The 18,182-nt window shown below is 39.9% G+C and overlaps 1 protein-coding gene across 2 annotated transcripts in view; it reads right to left on the reverse strand.

Annotated features, from left to right (window-relative positions):
• The window catches only part of jbug (filamin-type immunoglobulin domains fbug), a 292,423-nt gene that overhangs the window by 181,167 nt on the left and 93,074 nt on the right, over nucleotides 1-18,182 (reverse strand). The window contains exons 9-14 of one of the 2 annotated variants that reach the window (XM_068230428.1): nucleotides 16,027-16,245; nucleotides 14,444-14,669; nucleotides 8,153-8,278; nucleotides 3,448-3,564; nucleotides 2,543-2,641; nucleotides 885-1,241 (exon numbers count right to left, since the gene is read on the reverse strand). In XM_068230428.1, the coding sequence (XP_068086529.1) occupies nucleotides 885-1,241; nucleotides 2,543-2,641; nucleotides 3,448-3,564; nucleotides 8,153-8,278; nucleotides 14,444-14,669; nucleotides 16,027-16,245 (1,144 nt within the window). The remainder of the gene's footprint in view (nucleotides 1-884; nucleotides 1,242-2,542; nucleotides 2,642-3,447; nucleotides 3,565-8,152; nucleotides 8,279-14,443; nucleotides 14,670-16,026; nucleotides 16,246-18,182) is intronic. The other variant, XM_068230427.1, reaches the window with a different exon arrangement.

Genomic DNA, 18,182 nt, shown 5'->3' on the forward strand with positions numbered 1-18,182 from the left:
GTATCACTCTTGAACAGATTCACCACTAATTATTTTTTATTTTCCACCTTGTCGATACATTAGTGGTGCATGTTTCGTATATTATTAACATCTTCAGCCACATAACACTGTTTAGATGAAAAATTCATATATTGACGAAGTATTAAGGCTTTGAGAGAAAGTGTCCTTAAAATTAGCATAAGAAAACCCGAGCAATGTGAGTTATGGTTATTGTCGTGGCGACGTTCCTCCACAGCAGACCGTCAATGTGCAGCATTACTGTTCATTTTTGGAACACACCCTACGACCAGCTTTAAGAAAGAAGCGGCAACACTTTCTGCAGAACCGACCCTTCAATTTGCACGACAGCGCTCGGCTGCATGCAGCACAAGCTGTGGCTGATTTGTTCGGTCGATGGGACTGCGACTTGCTGTACCATTCACCAGACTTCCCGGACTTAAGCCCTTGTGATTTTGACTCGAGTCCTAAGATGAAGGAATAACTTCATGGCATTCAGTTCAGAACTGTTCCAGAGATTCGTCAGGCAGTAGATCGCTCCATTCAGACTATCAACGCAACAGGCGCTGCCAAAGGTATCCTACGACTTCCACATCGCTGACAACAGGTCGTACACAATGCTGGTGACTGCTTTGAAGGAGAGTAAAACTTGGTAATGTGTATCCGTTTTGTATCAGTTATAACTAAATAGTTGCCACTATTAAAGTTCCAATGCTAGTATTAATCTATTAAAACCTTCTAGGCCTCACAATCATCCTCTATTACAGTTCCCTGGGTAAACTTCATTTTGGCAAATATTGTCCGATGAATTTCATAAATGGAAAAGAAACACAACATATCCTTTCTGAATTTGTTTGTCTATTAAAGCAAATAGTGAAGATTCCTACCTCGAACATTAGAAGAGGTGTCCACCGTGCCGCGTCCCTCGTCCAGCAGGTCGACAGAGCCTCGTCTGGTGCGAGTTTCCTGATGCCTGCTCTCGAAGTGACTGGTCGTTCCATTGTGAATAGGGCTGGGAGAGGACTTAAAGCCCAGCGGACTGTTGACTGGGCTGCGCGACGGACTAGGGCTGTAGATAGGACTGAAGGCCGGGCTAGACCGCTCTCTGTAAGGTGTGGGGCTGGGAGAGCTGCGCACTACAGGGCTGGGCCCTCGCCCATTGGTCAGACCGCGAGACGGCGAACTTGTTCGCTCCTCCAGGTGTGTTCTACTGAAACGTTGCTCCAGGGAAGACGTTCTGTTGTCTGCAAAGGAAGAGTATATTAAAATTACAAGTGGGAAGAGGAGTTTGCAATTTTTTAAATCTTTAAAGCATTGCACACTGCAAACTGTGTAGATGTTGTGAAGGAACATTTTTTGTAGAGAGAGGGCAGAGGAAGAATCGTGTTAAAATGTGTCCTGGAGGGTCAAGGGTTTACCCTGGTTCCTAGTTTTTATGGAAATAGCCAGGATTCTTTGTGTCATATGGCAAGCAAGTCATACCTGGCTTTCACTCTGTAGCATATTGGTTACAGTTACTGATTCCCGGTAATGTCAGAGATTTAAGAATGACAGGAGGACTGCACCACCTCCAGGATGAGAGGACACAAGTTTACTTTAAGGCTCCCTTTTATCTTACTGGTCTTCAGCTCTCTTAAGGGGCCGACTACTGTAACAGCTGTCACCTTGCTTATCTCTGCTTCTGATGTTGATGTTACATTATATTCTCTCTCTCTACCACACACAGCAAATTGTGGAGTTGGAGAACGAGGATTGTTATGACAGTTTGGTTATTGTGAAAAGCTTCAAGTACTTGGGAAATGAACTTGACATGTTACCAGAGTGCACGGAACTTGATCTCCACAACATCCTCCTGCAAGCTTATCAACAAGGTAAGCTACTACAAGACTCTTCTGATGTGGCCATGCGCAAAGAGGAGAAGATGGTCACTTGCTCAGAAGAGTACTGGAGGAATGGAAAGAAAGAAAGAAAGAAAAGAAGGAAGATGCCATGGAAGATTTGAACTGACCTTGGATCAGAGGATCAAAACGAATCCGACAGAACTCCACTTCACCGCCGAGGATAACCAAGAGAGTGTGCTTTGGAAACGTCAGTGACATGTTACCGACTCCACGTAAGGGACGAGGAGCGGGAGGTAGGAGGAAAAGAAGAAGATTGATGGAGACTGGACACTGACCTTTCAGACAGAATGGACAGATGCTCTGGACATGACAATAATGGATCCTAAGAGAACAAGAGGTAGACACAGACTCTATCAAGAAGGAGCCTGTGTCAGAACAGCAATTCTGGTTGGACAGAGGAAGACAGAAAGGTGCCATTAACATCTCAATTTGGCTGGAGCTGGAGAAAGGAAACAGATCAACATGATAGTTTCCTTCTTCATGTAACGCCAGGTAGGTATGAAAAGATAGGACCGGGAAGGTACAACTAGCTGGTCTGAAAACAGGAAACAACGATAAATCCACAACCTCCCAATGGAGAACCATAACCAACTGACTCCGTATGATGTTTTACTTGCATTTTTAAAATCAGTCTGAAGACTCACCTTCACCAAAGTAGCTGGTTGCTGGTGGGTGAACACTCGGTGTCGGCGGAGTAACTTTAACAAAAGGAGTCTGTGGAGAGCGAGTGTGTTCACGTTCATCTGAAAGAAACAACAATTGTATGAGGAAACTCTGAACATGCATTTCAGGAAAATTAACTCACGAGATATATTACATCTATCACAAGCGGATAATATCTAGCTGTATATCATCTGCACGTATTATAGAACAGACAGTTTTGTATACACAACATACATTCACACCTTACTGTACTAAAATCATGTACTCACATCTGGGCCTACAGCTCCACAAGTTTGGAAATATTAAACACCCAATGGGCTTCCCTCAATACACAGGGTGGCAGGGGACACGAAAAAAGTGACAATTTTGAGGTAAAGCACTTGGCTTACAATTAATAACTAAAAAATAAAATGTAAGAATGGTCCAAATCCCAAAAGAAGGGAGGGGGCTGATATTTGAAAAATCAAAGATATGACCATCTGTATATTAGTTCCAACCCCTCATGTGGGAAACCATTAGAAAGTTTTCTGTGAACCTGAGATGATGGTATCACTTAGGGACGAAGTTATTTGGGTTGAAAATGTGAGAATTGCTTGGTTTACTTCAGATCGGCATTGAAGAGAGAATCTTACAGCCAACATAATGGGACTGTTATAAACTCAGGACAAGTAGGCAGAAGTTACATAGAATATGAAATTTGAGAAATCACCAAATGTTTTGAAACATTTCCGAGTTTCGTATCACTGGAAAGACGAATGTGAATAGGATCGAAGTGTGCTATTAGATACTGTAACTGCATCATGTACAGTGCTATCTAACATGTCTTGGCAGGACAGTCCCTAATCTGCGGTTTCCTTTTAAAACATAGCAAAAGCTCTTTACTTACCTGAGGTGACGTAAAGAGAGGCTCCAACGCCAGCCCTGCGTCGCCACGGAGGATCGTCCAGTGCTGTCTGGTGTCTGGTTGGTGAGGCAAACCCTGAACTATAGCGGCTGCTGTTCACTGGTTAGTGAGTTAGAAAGTGTTAGTGACAAGTATACAACATGTTACTTCTCAAGCATGGCCAAACTAAATACAGCCAAAACTGGTTACGACGTTTCTGTGGGGATATGAAGAGGGAACGTGCTAAAAAATGGAAAACAATTTCACTGTTAAATGTAAGGTTAGGACTGAACGTAAAAGTAATTATGAAGAAAATAGAGAAACAAGTGTTTACAATTCTAATTAATGAAGTAAATAATACATTTTAAGAACACCAACACAGTAAAACATCAAGGAAAACGTCCTTAGAAAAGCAAACTATACACGTTGCTTACAATTAAAGTTGTCCAACATCTGGACGAATTGCACACGTTCCATGTGTGGATTAGCATCCACTTTCTCAATAAACTTAATTTTTCATCATTTGAAAACTGTCTAGCTTTCTTCTTCTTCTTCTTCTTCTTCTTCTTCTTCTCCTCCATAACTGAATGTCCTGCAAACCACTATGTGTAAGTACAGTCGGCCTAATTTAGGTACGGTGTTACACAATTCAATTACAAATGTACCAACTCGTCAGACGAGCTACTGCTGTGTGATCCAAACAATCATTGAATGATAAGAATTTCATTTGGTCCATATTGAACTGAGATTACAATTAAATTAAAAATATATTGTGGTTCCACCTATTCAATACAAGAAAACTTATTAATCCAAGGTTACATTATAAGTCAACCTCAAATGGGACCAGTTACGACCTCTAGTCAGGGTCATCTTCAGCCTGTCGTTCAAAAGGTGTAAGGTGAAAAATTCACTGGCAAATAATAGTGTGCAGACTCTATTTAGCTGGAAAAACGTTATTTTAAAAATTTACAAGTAATTACAATTGGTTCTCAGCCAAGTGAGGATGTATTTCAAAACATGGCAAGTAAAGTTCAAGAATTCTTTAGTCAACTGGATTATGTTCTGTTTGAATTCCTGTACACACACCTGACTTATATGTAACCTTGTATTGAATAAGTAGAACCACAATACATTTTTAATTTAATTCCAAACAATCAGAGCAAGGGCTGGTTTGGGACTGACGCTCCCTGCAGTTGTAGGCACTCCACAGCTGTGAAATAACCTAGGTACCTGCCGCTGGCCCAACGTGTGCACAACGTCACTGGGAACACTAATTTAAATTTCTTATGGTGGAAGTTAAGAATGTACTACAGAGTGACGTAAATGTGCTATCAAGGTTTCTTTAGCATGTATTTAATACAACATGGCCTCGGACTTTGGAACAATGGCGTAATAACCACAGAAACACGCTAGAGAGGGACGTCTTAACCAGTTCTGACTGTATACAGATAAAATTTGTATGCTGAATTTTATTTTGTTACAGTAGAATAAAGGGGAATCATTTCAACTACTTATAATTATGTTTGTGTTCTGTTTCAGAAATCATCTTAGTGAAAATTAAAATCTTGTTTTACTTTAAGAATGCCAGTGAGATTAAATTTAAAATGGGTGTGATAAGAAAAATAAGGAGGGAAAGGGTACAAATAATGATGTCAGCTAGGAAGTTGGAGTAGAAAACGTTTACAAACTGACATGATTTGGAAGACGGAAGGATACCCAAGGAAAGAGAACAAAAGGTATGGACTTGAAAAAGGAACCTGCACTGGAGCAGCAATGGTACTTGTATGGAGGAAGATGGAAAGATGCCATTAACACCCTGACCCAGAAGGGCTGGAAAAGGGAAATACACAGATACTATCTCACTCCCTTCTTTAATAGTTTGTATGTCGACTTTTATTTTGTTATAGCAGAATTACTTGAATTAATGATGTTAATGAAGTTATACCATGTTGATCCTTAAATCCCTGAAACGAGCCAGCTGATGCTTTAAAAATCAAACACACAAGCAAAACCCATGCTAGCCCTTAGTCTCTACTCAGTACTACGGGGCGATGTGCTCTTTGCTATCGGACTGTCAATTGTCCTCAAGTAAAAACCTTTGATTTAAAATATTTCTCGATAAAGGATCCTTATGATCTTTGGTAGAAATTCTTTTAATTGCATTTAAGAATGAACACTTCCAGATTCAAAGTCAACACGGGGCCGAAGCGGTAAAGGTAGTTGTAGAATTGAATCATGTTCAGTCTGAAATTAAATGAAAGCTAAGTGAAGAGAGATGGAAGATGAACTAACATATACGTTCTAAACTGCGTTACTTACTTCCTTGTTATTGGCCCCGATGTGATGGAAAGGATTCATCTGTGCTAAGGTATGTGTCTACCAAAGATCTTAAGGATCTTTCATCAAGAAATATTTTATCAAAAGTTTTTCTCGCATCAATGTTCATCTTACGATTTTACGAATACCTATGTTAGTTTCTACAAACTTTGTCATCAAGAATTTTAATGAACAATTCACATCAATTTTATTGAGTATATGACTTGAAACTTTAATCAAGTTTGCAAATATTTTATTTTAATGTTCTTGTGTATAAGAGTGTTTTTAATTTGTCTTACGAATCTAGTAATGTCATTTTTGTATATGATACTTTGTGTGATTTATTCTAGCTGATGATGTCCCCTAGGGGAACAACGTGGACTAGATTTAATAAATTATATATGTACTGAATAGGCGGACCTCTTATATATAATATTTAAGTGATTCTTAAATATTTGATACCAGATTGTCTTTAATCTGTAGGAAATAAATGTAATTACCTCCACTGCTAGTTGCACATGGTTCTCATCATAGTTTCATCAACATGCTTTAGGCACTTTTCTTTGACACAAGTAATGCAAAACTTACATAAAACTGCAAAACATCTATCCAAATATTCACTGAATTTAGTGTGCAGACTCCATTTAGCAAGAAAAATTTTATTTAAAAAATTTACAAGTAATTACAATTGGTTCTCAGCCATGTGAAGCGTGATCATATTTGAGGATGTATTTCAGGTGTTCTGCGAAGAGGTGTAACAACAACATGGCATGTAAAGTTCAAAAGAAAAAAGAAGAATTCTTTAGTCAACTGGATCATGTTCTGTACACACACACACGTGTCGTGCAGAACGCAACTGCTTGCAAGTGAACTTCTGAACATATTTTTTTTTACAAGTTGCTTCACGTCGCACCAACACAGAGAGGTCTTATGGCGACGATGGGATAGGCAAGTGCTAGGAATGGGAAGGAAGTGGCCGTGGCCTTAATTATGGTACAGCCCCAGCATTTGCCTGGTGTGAAAATGGGAAACCAAGGAAAACCATCTTCAGGGCTGCCGACAGTGAGCCTCGAACCCACTATCTCCCGAATGCAAGTTTACAGCTGCGCGCCCCTAACCGCACGATCAACTCGCTCGGTTTCTGAACAGATGAGAGAGTGAAAATGAGTCAAACTGTGAAGAACTGTTTAGCCGCAGATCCCAGATAAGTGATAATGAATGAATGTGATGTTGCACGGCCGCCCTGGTACCATCACCCTTGTCCAGTTCCTGCCAGGTACACCATCACTCATTTTTAGGCTATTGTTACGATGGGATTGCCACTCCAATTTCATTCGAGCAACTCTGTGGTCCATAAAAACCCTTATTTAACCAACATGAACATAATAAATATCTTGTGGTTCAGCACATCCCTCACTGCTTCAGATACGAAAACTTACTGAAATGTCAAAAAAAAATTTATTACTTACAATTCTTTCAGTTTACAGATTAAAGTTTGTATGAGAGCCTACGAATAGCTGTGATTTAGTGGCCTGTCGCAGCAACAGCTGCGAATAAAGACTAAAAATGAAACTGATGATAAAGGAAGAAAACTAAAGGAAAATACAGTGAACTTCAGAAGAACATTTATTTGCCTTTAAACTTACATTTCCCTTGTGACTATACGTATGAAATTTTTTAACCTTGGCAATTTATAAAAATTTCACAACGAATTCTGTTCGCAAGACTTGAATCTATGACATAAAGCTGCCATATAATCCTCAGCAGTAAATCTGTAAAGTACCAATGAATCATCTCCTGAATCTTGAAACAGTAAGGACCCAACCCTGCAATGTGGCTACGGTTAGCAGAGAAGGACATCGAACTATTACGGTATACTGCCTTACGTGGCTCATGATCGTGTAGCATCATACGTTGTTTACTTGAGGTTGGGAAAATAAACCACTCCGTTGTGGCAGTACAAATTAAAGTGTCCATGTACCATTTCGACACGAAACGTCGTGCATGCAGATTTCATTGAATAACTCAATGCAAGTTTCATAATAAAGGACTCTTTGAAATAAAACATCCGGAGATGGATTTCTTTCTGTTTCTAGCTTATTGAAACCAACAACTAACATTCTCGTAATAGAGCCATCTACCAGTCAATAGTGAACTGCAGTGACCTAATCATTGTATTAGTAGAATAAATTACCCTTTTACGCAAATAAAGGACTTAATGAAATAAGTAATATTTTTCTAGTAATCCTGAGATAGAGACCTTTGTTTAGTATTGCAGCTTGCTCACAATATTCTGTTACACGTTTAAATTCTGTGTGTGAGAAGGGCTAGACAATTAAAGCTAAAGCTCTGAAATGTTAATGAATGTTGTTGAGTTACTGTAGTACTGTACCTTGGTGCTGGGTAGTGGACCTCTCCTTCCAGCTGTCTTGGTGTAGGGACGGGCTCTGTCTCATGGTTGGAGACACTGACTTGTCTCTGGATCGCTGGCCACCCACCCGCAGAGAGAATGGAGACCCTGAACGGATCAAACCAAATTATTGTAAGTAATGGAAAGCTTCAAACAAGTGTCAAATTAAATCACAGAGATACAATAAGACAAATACTGGGTTTCTCTCCCCTCATCAATCTCGATCTCGTTCTAGGTACCCGATTACATCGTTTCTGCTTCCTTGCATACTTGACAGATATTCAGTCTTGATATGCGAGAAAGCCTGATAAACATGAGAAAAGGGAAGAGTCCAAAAGATGAAAATGAATAAAGGTGGATAAAAGACTAGGAACATGAAACAACAACAAAAGAGTGTGTTCCATAGAGTATTTTGGCAGAATTTCAGGGCATATTGAGAAAGCTTGTGACAGTGTGCCCAGACAATTGGTATGGGACACATTAAGGAAAAAACAAGTTACAGAGTGGAAGTGCAAATGATAAAAGCTATGTACAAAAATTGTGATAGTAGTGTGAAGATTAGTATACGAAAAACAAAACGGTTTAAAGTTGAAACTGGTCTCCGATAGGCAACTGTACTATCCCCCATATTATTCATCATAGTCATGGATGAAATTCATAAGAATATTAAACAGAGACAGGGAACAAAAAGCCATGTTGTTTGCAGATGATATAGTGATATGGGCTGAGGATGAAACGGAAGTGCAAAAACAAGTCGATGTATGGATAGATAGAAAACTTTGGGATGAAAGTAAGCAGAGAGAAAAGTAAATGAAATGGCGTATGGCTTTTACTGTAGTGTCGGGAGTGTCCGAGGACAAGTTCCGCTCGCCAGATGCAGGTCTTTTAATTTGACTCCCGTGGGCGACCCGCACGTCGTGATGAGGATGAAATGATGAAGACGACACACACACCCAGCCCCTGTGGCAGCGAAATTATGGTTAAAATTCCCGACCCTGCTAGGAATCGAACCCGGGACCCCTGTGACCAAAGGCCAGCACACCATTTAGCCATGGAGACAGACAGAGAAAAGTAAAACAATAGTGATGACAAGGGGAAGGAAGGAAGAAGAAGAAAGATAAAACTGATGGTAAAATTCTGGAAGTGGTACTCCCATTGCTTTTCCATTAGTTGTCTCATAATGAAAATGGGCTCTATTGTTCACTTTCCACTTCTGAAACCAAACTCATTTTCCTGTATCTGATTCTCAACCTTCAACCTTATTCCACTCTCCAGTATCCTCTCCATTATCTTAACAACATGGGATATTAGATTAATTCCCCTGTAGTTCTTCAAACCTTTCTTATTGCCTTTCTTGAAAATTGGGATGATTATTCCTTTTTGCCAATCCTCAGAGACGTCCTTATTCTCCCAGACAATCCTGAGAACTCGAGGCCCACAGCTCCAGCTGCCTTTATCATCTCCACTGAAATTTTATCTATTCCAGCAGTTCTTCCATTCTTCATCTTTCTTACTGCCATTTCAATTTCATTCACTGTAATTTCTTTATCCATTTCTTCAACTAATTGCCTTTCCTAGTTGTCCATTGAATGACTGTCATTAGTTCTCATGTTCGGCAACTTCTGAAAATACTCTCTCCATCTATTTCTTATTTCTTCCAGCTTTATTAATATTATGCTGCCTTCATCCTTTACAAATCTGGTGTTTACTTGATCTCTCTTTTTGTTTCTTAAGATACCATACAGTAATTTCTTGCTGCCCTGCATATCATCTCTCAATTTCTGTGTGAATAACGCCCAGCTTTTACTCTTTTCTTCCTCCACTACTTTCTTGGTCAAATTCTTTGCCTCCACATATTTTCTTCTACTTTCTTCAGACTTAGATGTTTTCCATGCCATTTTCTTTTCCTTCACTATCATTCCACCAGTGTGTCTCTTTGTCTTTCACATTTCCTGATGTTCTACCACATACCTTTTCTGCACATCCAACCAGTGCTTCCTTAAATCTTTTCCATTCATCTTCAGCATTCCCCATCTCTGTAGAGATGCCAACTTTCAAGAAAAACAATTAGTAATGCAGACATCAGGGCACCGCAGGGTGGGGGGAGATCTCTCTCCCCACCCCAGATCTCACTAACTTATACATCATTGAAATATCAATGAACAACATACAATTCAACATTCAAAGGTTGGCATATAAACGTTAACTCAGTTAGCTTTCCCTCAACTGTAGAAGCCAAAGTTTTAACTAGCACTTCCATTCTTGTTCTCGCACAACCGTACTTTGAAGCTATTTCCAAATCGGAAAATATTTTCTTGAACAAGCGTCCCGCATGGTCACTGCAGGCTAAAGGCAAGTTGTGTTCAACAAGAAATGTCGTAAACAATAACTCCGCGCTTGTTACCGAGCTTTCATCTTCCGAGGATTTAGCAAACACTGTTAAACTCTTGTTTGTGTCCCTCAGCTTGACTGTATCCGTATGTAATTTGCTGGCCACGTGTTTACGACAGTCGTCTCGTCCACCATGCGCAACTTAAAAATCGCGATTACACACACTACAAAATACGTGTGAAGGATAGTTTGAGGAACGCAGTAAACAGCGCCATCTTTAGAGTACTCCTCCCTATATTTTTGAAATATTTTTTTAATTCTTACTGGCGTTACTAGTCACAGTAATGTCACCACACGTACTTTCCTGCACAAGAAATCGCTTCACTGTATATTTCAAACTTTTCGCATTTCATAATACATGATTAGCATATCGTAGAAGAGCAATATATGTAAATTTGTCAACCAAAATCGCAATAAATACTTCGACACGCACACAGTATTCACAATGAAACTGAGTTTGCCACCAAAACAAAGACAAAAGAACTCAAATACTGGCATGGAAGACTGATCATGTGAAAACATCTCCGTAAGATGTACCACTTAACAGGCAGCTATCTTTCCGGTACTGGAAGCACACACTGCGTTCGGCGCGTGAAAATTCGGAATATTCTTAAACGAGGGACAGGAAAGGGTATAAATGTTTACTAACAAATCTGAAAAGAATATTCTGAGAATTGAAGCTGTAATGGCATTCCTTGTGCATCCTTTTGAACACCTCACACAATTAAATTTTTAAATCAACAAAAAAATCATAATTTGTGGTGTGTCATTCGTAAAGGCATAATTATGATGGGTGATTCGTAATTATTAAGATTGAATCGTAATAGTTGGCATCTCTGTCTCTGTCCTGGGTACCAAGGGTGTTATTTCCCTTTGAAATTTTTCTTGTATGCTTTTCTTCTTCAACTTCCATACTTTAATTCTTTTCTCTCTCCTTAATGGTTTTTTTTCAATCTTTCCCACTTTCAGTTTTCCTATCACAACTCTATGATCTCCACCAAAGGTTTCTTCAGGCATGGCTGTAACATCTAAAAGGTTCTTCCACTGTTATTTCTCTATGATTACATAATCAATCATGGTCTTTGTCCATCTGTCTCCCCAACTATACCTTGTAATCTTCTGACTGTTCTTCCTAAACCAGGTGTTTCCAACAATCATTTGATTCCTTGTGCAAAAATCTACCAACAACTCGCCTTCTGGATTTACATTTCCATATCCAAAGGGCCCTACATCTTCCTTTCCAACTTGTGCATTTAGATCTCCCATCAATAGCACTTCATTATCATCCATCTGTCTCTCCACTTCCTCTAGAAAGTCCTCTAGATGTTCATCTATGCAACCCGTTTGTGCGGCATACAACTGAAATAGATCTTTCATGCCATTTTCAAACTGGAGTCTCATCAGCATCATCCTATCGCGGACGCATTGTGTATATTACATATAACCTTGGATTTATTTTCTAAGTATGATGGCCATTCCATTTTTGCTTCAGGTCCTCCGCTGTAACACAGCCTGTATCATTCTTTCAGAGTAATCTCTCCCGTACCCGTCTTCTTGGTCTCACACAATCCAAGTATGGCTATATCTTTTTCTTTCATGAAGTCAACCAGTTTTTCTGTCTTTCCAGTCAGTGTAAGGACATTTACTGATGCAATCTTGATGTAGTTTGTAGTTAATCTTTATTCCTTTAAAACACATATTGCTTCTTCAATAAACAAATTGAAAAGATACGGTGAAAGCAGACAACCCTGCCTCACTCCTCCCATTCACTGCTACATTTTGTACACTGGTTCCAGATGAACGTCTATGCCAAGGCTTTGCAGTGTTCCTGTTCATTTGGAGTGCACTCATTTCGACTACCTTTGTTTTGATTTCATGACGTTTTATATCAAAGCAGGAGAATAAGGAACAGTTTCTGCATCAGTCGCAATCCATTCAAAACTCGTACTGAAACTTGCTTAGCTATAACACACTGGTGCAGTCCTTGGATTCAAACTGTGATGCAGTGAGAACTGCAAGAAGAGCTAGAGCTGCTTCACTTTTCTATCATTTGGAGCACAAAATGTAGTTACTTTTGAAACTGAGGCAACACTTTGAACATATGTTTTGAGCTTTTTCCCCCATGTGCTTCCAGATCCAAAGAACCTGAAAACACTGGAGAAAATTAATTGAATTACCCCATGAGAAAAGTGTGTGATGTTAGTGGACACAGAGAACAGTCCATCTCAGAGTCATTTTATTCTGAGGAAGACTGACAAGTTGCATTTCCTCTTAAAATAATAACCACCTCCACATTTCATTCTTTTGTAAATACTGTGTACTTTTCTGCAAGGTGGTTAAGTGAACTTGCACATATTCTTTATTTGAATTTTAAAGAGCAATGAAATACTGTCACATATATATCTGCATTATAGATTGTTATGCCTTTCAGTTCAGTCTGCAATCCTCTGTGAATTTACTAAATGCCTCCACAATACTCTATTTGCAACTACTTCTGTGGCCTTGTTTAGTTCTATATCTCTAAATCGTTAGAAACTGAGTCCAACCATCGTCGTCTTGATCTCCCTCTACCCCTCTGACCCTCCCGTAAAGCAAAGTTGGTCTGAAAACAGACCGATGTAAAGACAGTTTCTTCCGGGAGCTGACTTCCTTGTTACAGAATACTGCTGATCGCAACTGCGAGCTCACTGCATTAGCTTTACTGCACCTTGATTCAATCTCACTTACTATATTACCAACCTGAAAGAACACAGATCCTAAATGCCTGAAATTATCTACCTGCTCCAGCTTTGTAACACCACTCTGACATTAAATTCCCTTGGATTTCTTAAATGCCAAAACAAACACGACATGTAGCAGGCTAAACCACAAACATCAGAGAGTCTAAATTTCATTAGGGGAGAAAGCTCTAGTCCAGCCAACATGAAAAACCCACAGCCTGTTTCCAGTCATTCGATCAGGTCAGGAATGGAATGAATGAATGAAGCCCCCATTTAGCGGTGAGGATAGGAATTGTGTTGGGTGTTGAAGTCTGTCGCATTCCTCTGGGGCAATGATTAATGACTGACAGATGAAATGAAATGAAATGATACTGGAAAGTGTTGCTGGAATGAAAGATGACAGGGAAAACTGAGTACCTGGAGAAAAACCTGTCCCGCTTCTGCTTTGTCCAGCACAAATCTCACATACAGTGACCGAGATTTGAACCACGGAACCCAGCGGTGAGAGGACGGCGCACTGCTGCCTGAGCCACAGAGGCTCAAGTCCAGCCAACATAACGACTCTAAATCATAAACATAGACTATGCTCTGCTCCTATGGAGTAGTATCAAAATGAAACAAGAATGGCACTGCAATCACTCATGCGAACTACAATATTGCATTGTGTCCAAAAAAGATAGAACATTCCTCATTGTTTCAAAAATCTCCCCAACACTTTCATTTAATGCTACAATAGGACATGTCTGAGAAAAAGATGTATGATAAGCCTATTTTTACCCCATCCAGAGAACGTATCTAGCTGCTCCTAAGATGGAGTACAGACAGATGGTCTCATCTCCTACACAAAGGGACCACTTGTTGCCACTCCACTCTATTACCATAGCAGGATAGCCTGGAGAAAGCTTCGGCAGCCGGCACAATTCCTATCCTCGCCGCTTGATGGGGGCTTCATTCATTCCATTCCTGGCCTGGTTGAATGACTGGAAACAGGTTGTGGGTTTTTCATGTTGGCTGGACTAGAGCTTTCTCCCCTAATGAAATTTAGACTCTCTGATGTTTGTGGTTTAGCCTGCTACATGTCGTGTTTGTTTTGGCATTTAAGAATGAATATGTAGTACTTGTCTGAACAGAGGACAATAAGATGTATACAACATGATCTCACCCTTGACATCAGTGCCGTTGAAGTAGATGTAGACACGATGTTTGCCGGCTTGTTGAGGCACGAACGTGACGCAGTACAAGGAGCCTCCGAGATCCTCCATGCGGTGAGGTACAGAGCGACCAGAATAGACAATGTCCACAGTGATGTCTCCCAGACCACCGGTACCTGTAGCATCCATTGTGAAACTGAACGGATGGCCTGGAGTGGCTCCCTCCATCCCACGTAACTGCAACAACAATGGTGGTTCATTACACTGGAGTCCTGAATGTCTTGTACATACAGCCTGCATATTACAGTTCATTTGTGGAATGTTTTCAATTTATTGTCAGCGAAGCTTGAAAGAAAACTTAGTTCTTGCTAAAGACTTGCACATTAGTTCACGTTTTATTGAAGTGTTTGTGGCATTAAAACAAGAAAAGCACTTTCTCTGTGACATACATAAAGAACCATGAGGGATACAAGTTGCAACATTAACCCATAATAAAGCATGGCGAGTGTCACAGAGGGATGCAAGTGGGAGACATGATGGGAGAAAGAAGATGAGCTGCTCGACTAAGTGGTATGGCGTGGAATGACATTAGTAGACGAATAAGTCCGAGTGGCGTCTTTAAGAGAAGGAAAGATCACAATATGAAGATAAAGGTGGAATTCAAGAGGACAAATTGGGGCAAATATTCATTTATAAGACGGGGAGTTAGGGACTGGAATAACTTACCAAAGGAGACGTTCAATAAATTTCCAATTTCTTTGAAATCATTTAAGAAAAGGCTAGGAAAACAACAGATAGGGAATCTGCCATCTGGGCGACTGCCCTAAATGCAGATCAGTATTGACTGATTGATGCTTCAACAACACTGGTGTTTCTGCCTACATGTGGGGAAGCTTCTATTTTCTCGTGGTCCTTTGTAAACATCACCCTGTTTTGCATGTCTTCTTGAGTTGAAAACATCACCTAGTTTCTTATTTCAGACGTCCATTTCATAATGCCTATCTTCTCTTTACTCCTGTTTTCATAGAGTTCACTATTTAATTTGTAAGTAAAATTCTTGTAAAACTCTGATGTACATTTTCAAATGTCTGTGCCATCTTTGATTTCCTGCTTGCTTCCGATCCAAAGAGATGGTTTGGTGTCGTAACTGTACTGTTTTAAGGGTTTGGGAATGCATTTCTGGTAAGTAAGTATCTGTGCATATTTTAGTTTAGTTCTAAAAATCCATTTCGGCCAACTTCCTTAGCCAGACACAACAAGCGCCAGTGTTTTCTAAACAATACTATCGTTTCATTTTCTCAACATCTTGCAGGGTTTTACAATATTTGCTGATGAATCTGTACCAACATCGCAAACTGGAAATGAGGTACAAAACCATTACAAAGAAAATGCATTGGAATATTTTATAGGAATATCTATCTACACTCTGTTCCTTTGACAACCAGTTTCTAGTTAATTTGGATGCGTCAAAATGCAGGTAAGTTGATTTACAAAGAAAATGTATACGACCTTATTCTGCCTCCCTCATAAGCTGTAAGAAATGATCTTTCAAATGGTAAAAGAATTACTGAAAGATGTCAGTGGTTCCACTCACCTTGATAGCGTTGGGATCAAAAACGAAGCAGGTGAAGGGACCACCCTGTATGTGTTCTCCTCCGTGAGTGACGGCTATACTCCATTCTCCCGGCTCGTCCGGCTGGAAGTTGGCTGTATATACTCCATCCGTCTCCTGGACGGGACAGCGCAAGTCACGACCGGTCGGGGAACGGGCAATGACGTCAATCTCCCGGGTGTTGGCACCATTTGAATTGATCTGAAAATAACCAATGGCCATATCAGCACCAGAAAAAAAAAAAAAAATAAAAAAAAAAAATAATAATAATAATAATAATAACAACAATAACTGTCGAAGGTAATGAACCATAAGTGGAGCAAGCTCCAAATGACAGCTATGGTTGTTAACCACAGACGTTGTTGTTGTTGTTGTTGTGTTTTTCCGCAAGCTGTTTTATTTGACTTAAGTCCGCCAGCAAGCCAGTGAGGACCTCCCTATCTGCCACCTGGGATGCGCCACGTCGGACTATCACCTCCCTGCCTGCTACGACAGCATCTCTCAGAATGAACAAATATTGGGTTGAGAGGAAATCAAAAAATCCTTTGTAAAATTGACTAGAGCAGTCCAATGGAGGCCATAAAATCTATATATATAAAATAAAGAGTTTTGTCTGTACATTACTCAGACTTTAAAAAGGATGGTATTTCTGTATCGGTTGTGTCCACAGTAACAAGGAAATGCACTTTTTAAGTTTCTGTAATTTCTGTCTGTCTGTCTGTCTGTCTGTCTGTCTGTCTGTCTGTCTGTCTGTCTGTCTGTCTGTCTGTCTGTCTGTCTGTCTGTCTGTCTGTCTGTACAGGTATCACGAGAAAACAGCTGAAGAGAATTTAATTTAAATCGGTATGCAAAGTCGGGGAATAAGTCAGTACAATCTAGGCAATAAATAATTTTATTCGCGCTGAGAGAAATGGTAGTTAGAGGGGAAGGCCTAAAATTTAATTCCCAAATATTATGTTATTAGTGGTTGTATCGATAAATACTACATAACTAAAGTTATATAGTCTTAAATTTCCAATCATTTATGCCTTAGACATTTTTACCGTACCGGCTATGATAACAGAGATATTCATGAATTTTAATTTTTGTTACTAAGTCCATATCAGTGCCAAGTCATGAGAAGATGGGTGAACAGAATTTAATGAAAATGCATATGTAAAGTCAGAGAATAAGGAAGTACAGTCTACGCTATAAATATTTTTTAAGGCGCCCTAATATCACGGAGTCGAAAGAAAACTAAATGTGAAGGGTTACAGTTTAGAAAGCTCATAAAATTGATCGACAATAACAGTACATTGACCATTGTTGGTTGTGATGTGCTTTGTGTCTTCTGTTGTCACTCATCTCTGATAGATACAATTACTGTTGCGTACCGCATATTTCATTAATTTGCTTTACGTCACATCAACACAGATAGGTCTTATGGCGACGGTGGGGTAGGAAAGGGCTAGGAGTGTGAAGGAAGCGGCCTTGGCCTTAATTAAGGTATAGTCCCAGCATTTGCCTGGTGTGAAAATGGGAAACAATGGAATAGCACCTTCAGGGCTGCCGACAGTGGAATTCGAATCCACTATCACCCGGATGCAAGCTCACAGCTGCGCGCCCCTAACCACACGGCCAACTCGCCCGGTTGTACCCAGCATAACAGCCTGCCTGATTATTGGCGGGAAGTAGCTGGGGAGTTAGATAACTTTCTTCTTTAGCATGACATTCCTCTGGTTCATATATTTTCTGATACTACTGGTACATAACACACTGGTTCGTCATAGCATTCGAGCTATTCAATCCCTACTCTGAGGCACTGATTGGAACGAGCAGTGTGCATATTCAATGGAATAATGGCAGAGGAGTGTTCACGGCTGTCTGCGGCGTGGTCATTCCAGCTCTGCAACTTTGGACTCTTGGATCGGCACCGTAATACTGTTCGAAGTGAGAAATTGCGGTTTTTCATTTGATCGACTATTTTATATGATAACACTGTTTTTAATCGGGACGTTCCAACTGATGGTTTTGTAATGAACTATCCTGACTTCAGTTACGAAAACAACAAAGATAGTCTTTCTGAGAATCCCGTAGCGAAGCACAGGTATATTAGCTAGTGTAAAATAAAATTAATAATAACAACAATATATTATATT

This window comes from Anabrus simplex, chromosome 14 (genome assembly GCF_040414725.1).
Source record: "Anabrus simplex isolate iqAnaSimp1 chromosome 14, ASM4041472v1, whole genome shotgun sequence".
In the NCBI taxonomy this organism is placed as follows: domain Eukaryota; kingdom Metazoa; phylum Arthropoda; class Insecta; order Orthoptera; family Tettigoniidae; genus Anabrus; species Anabrus simplex.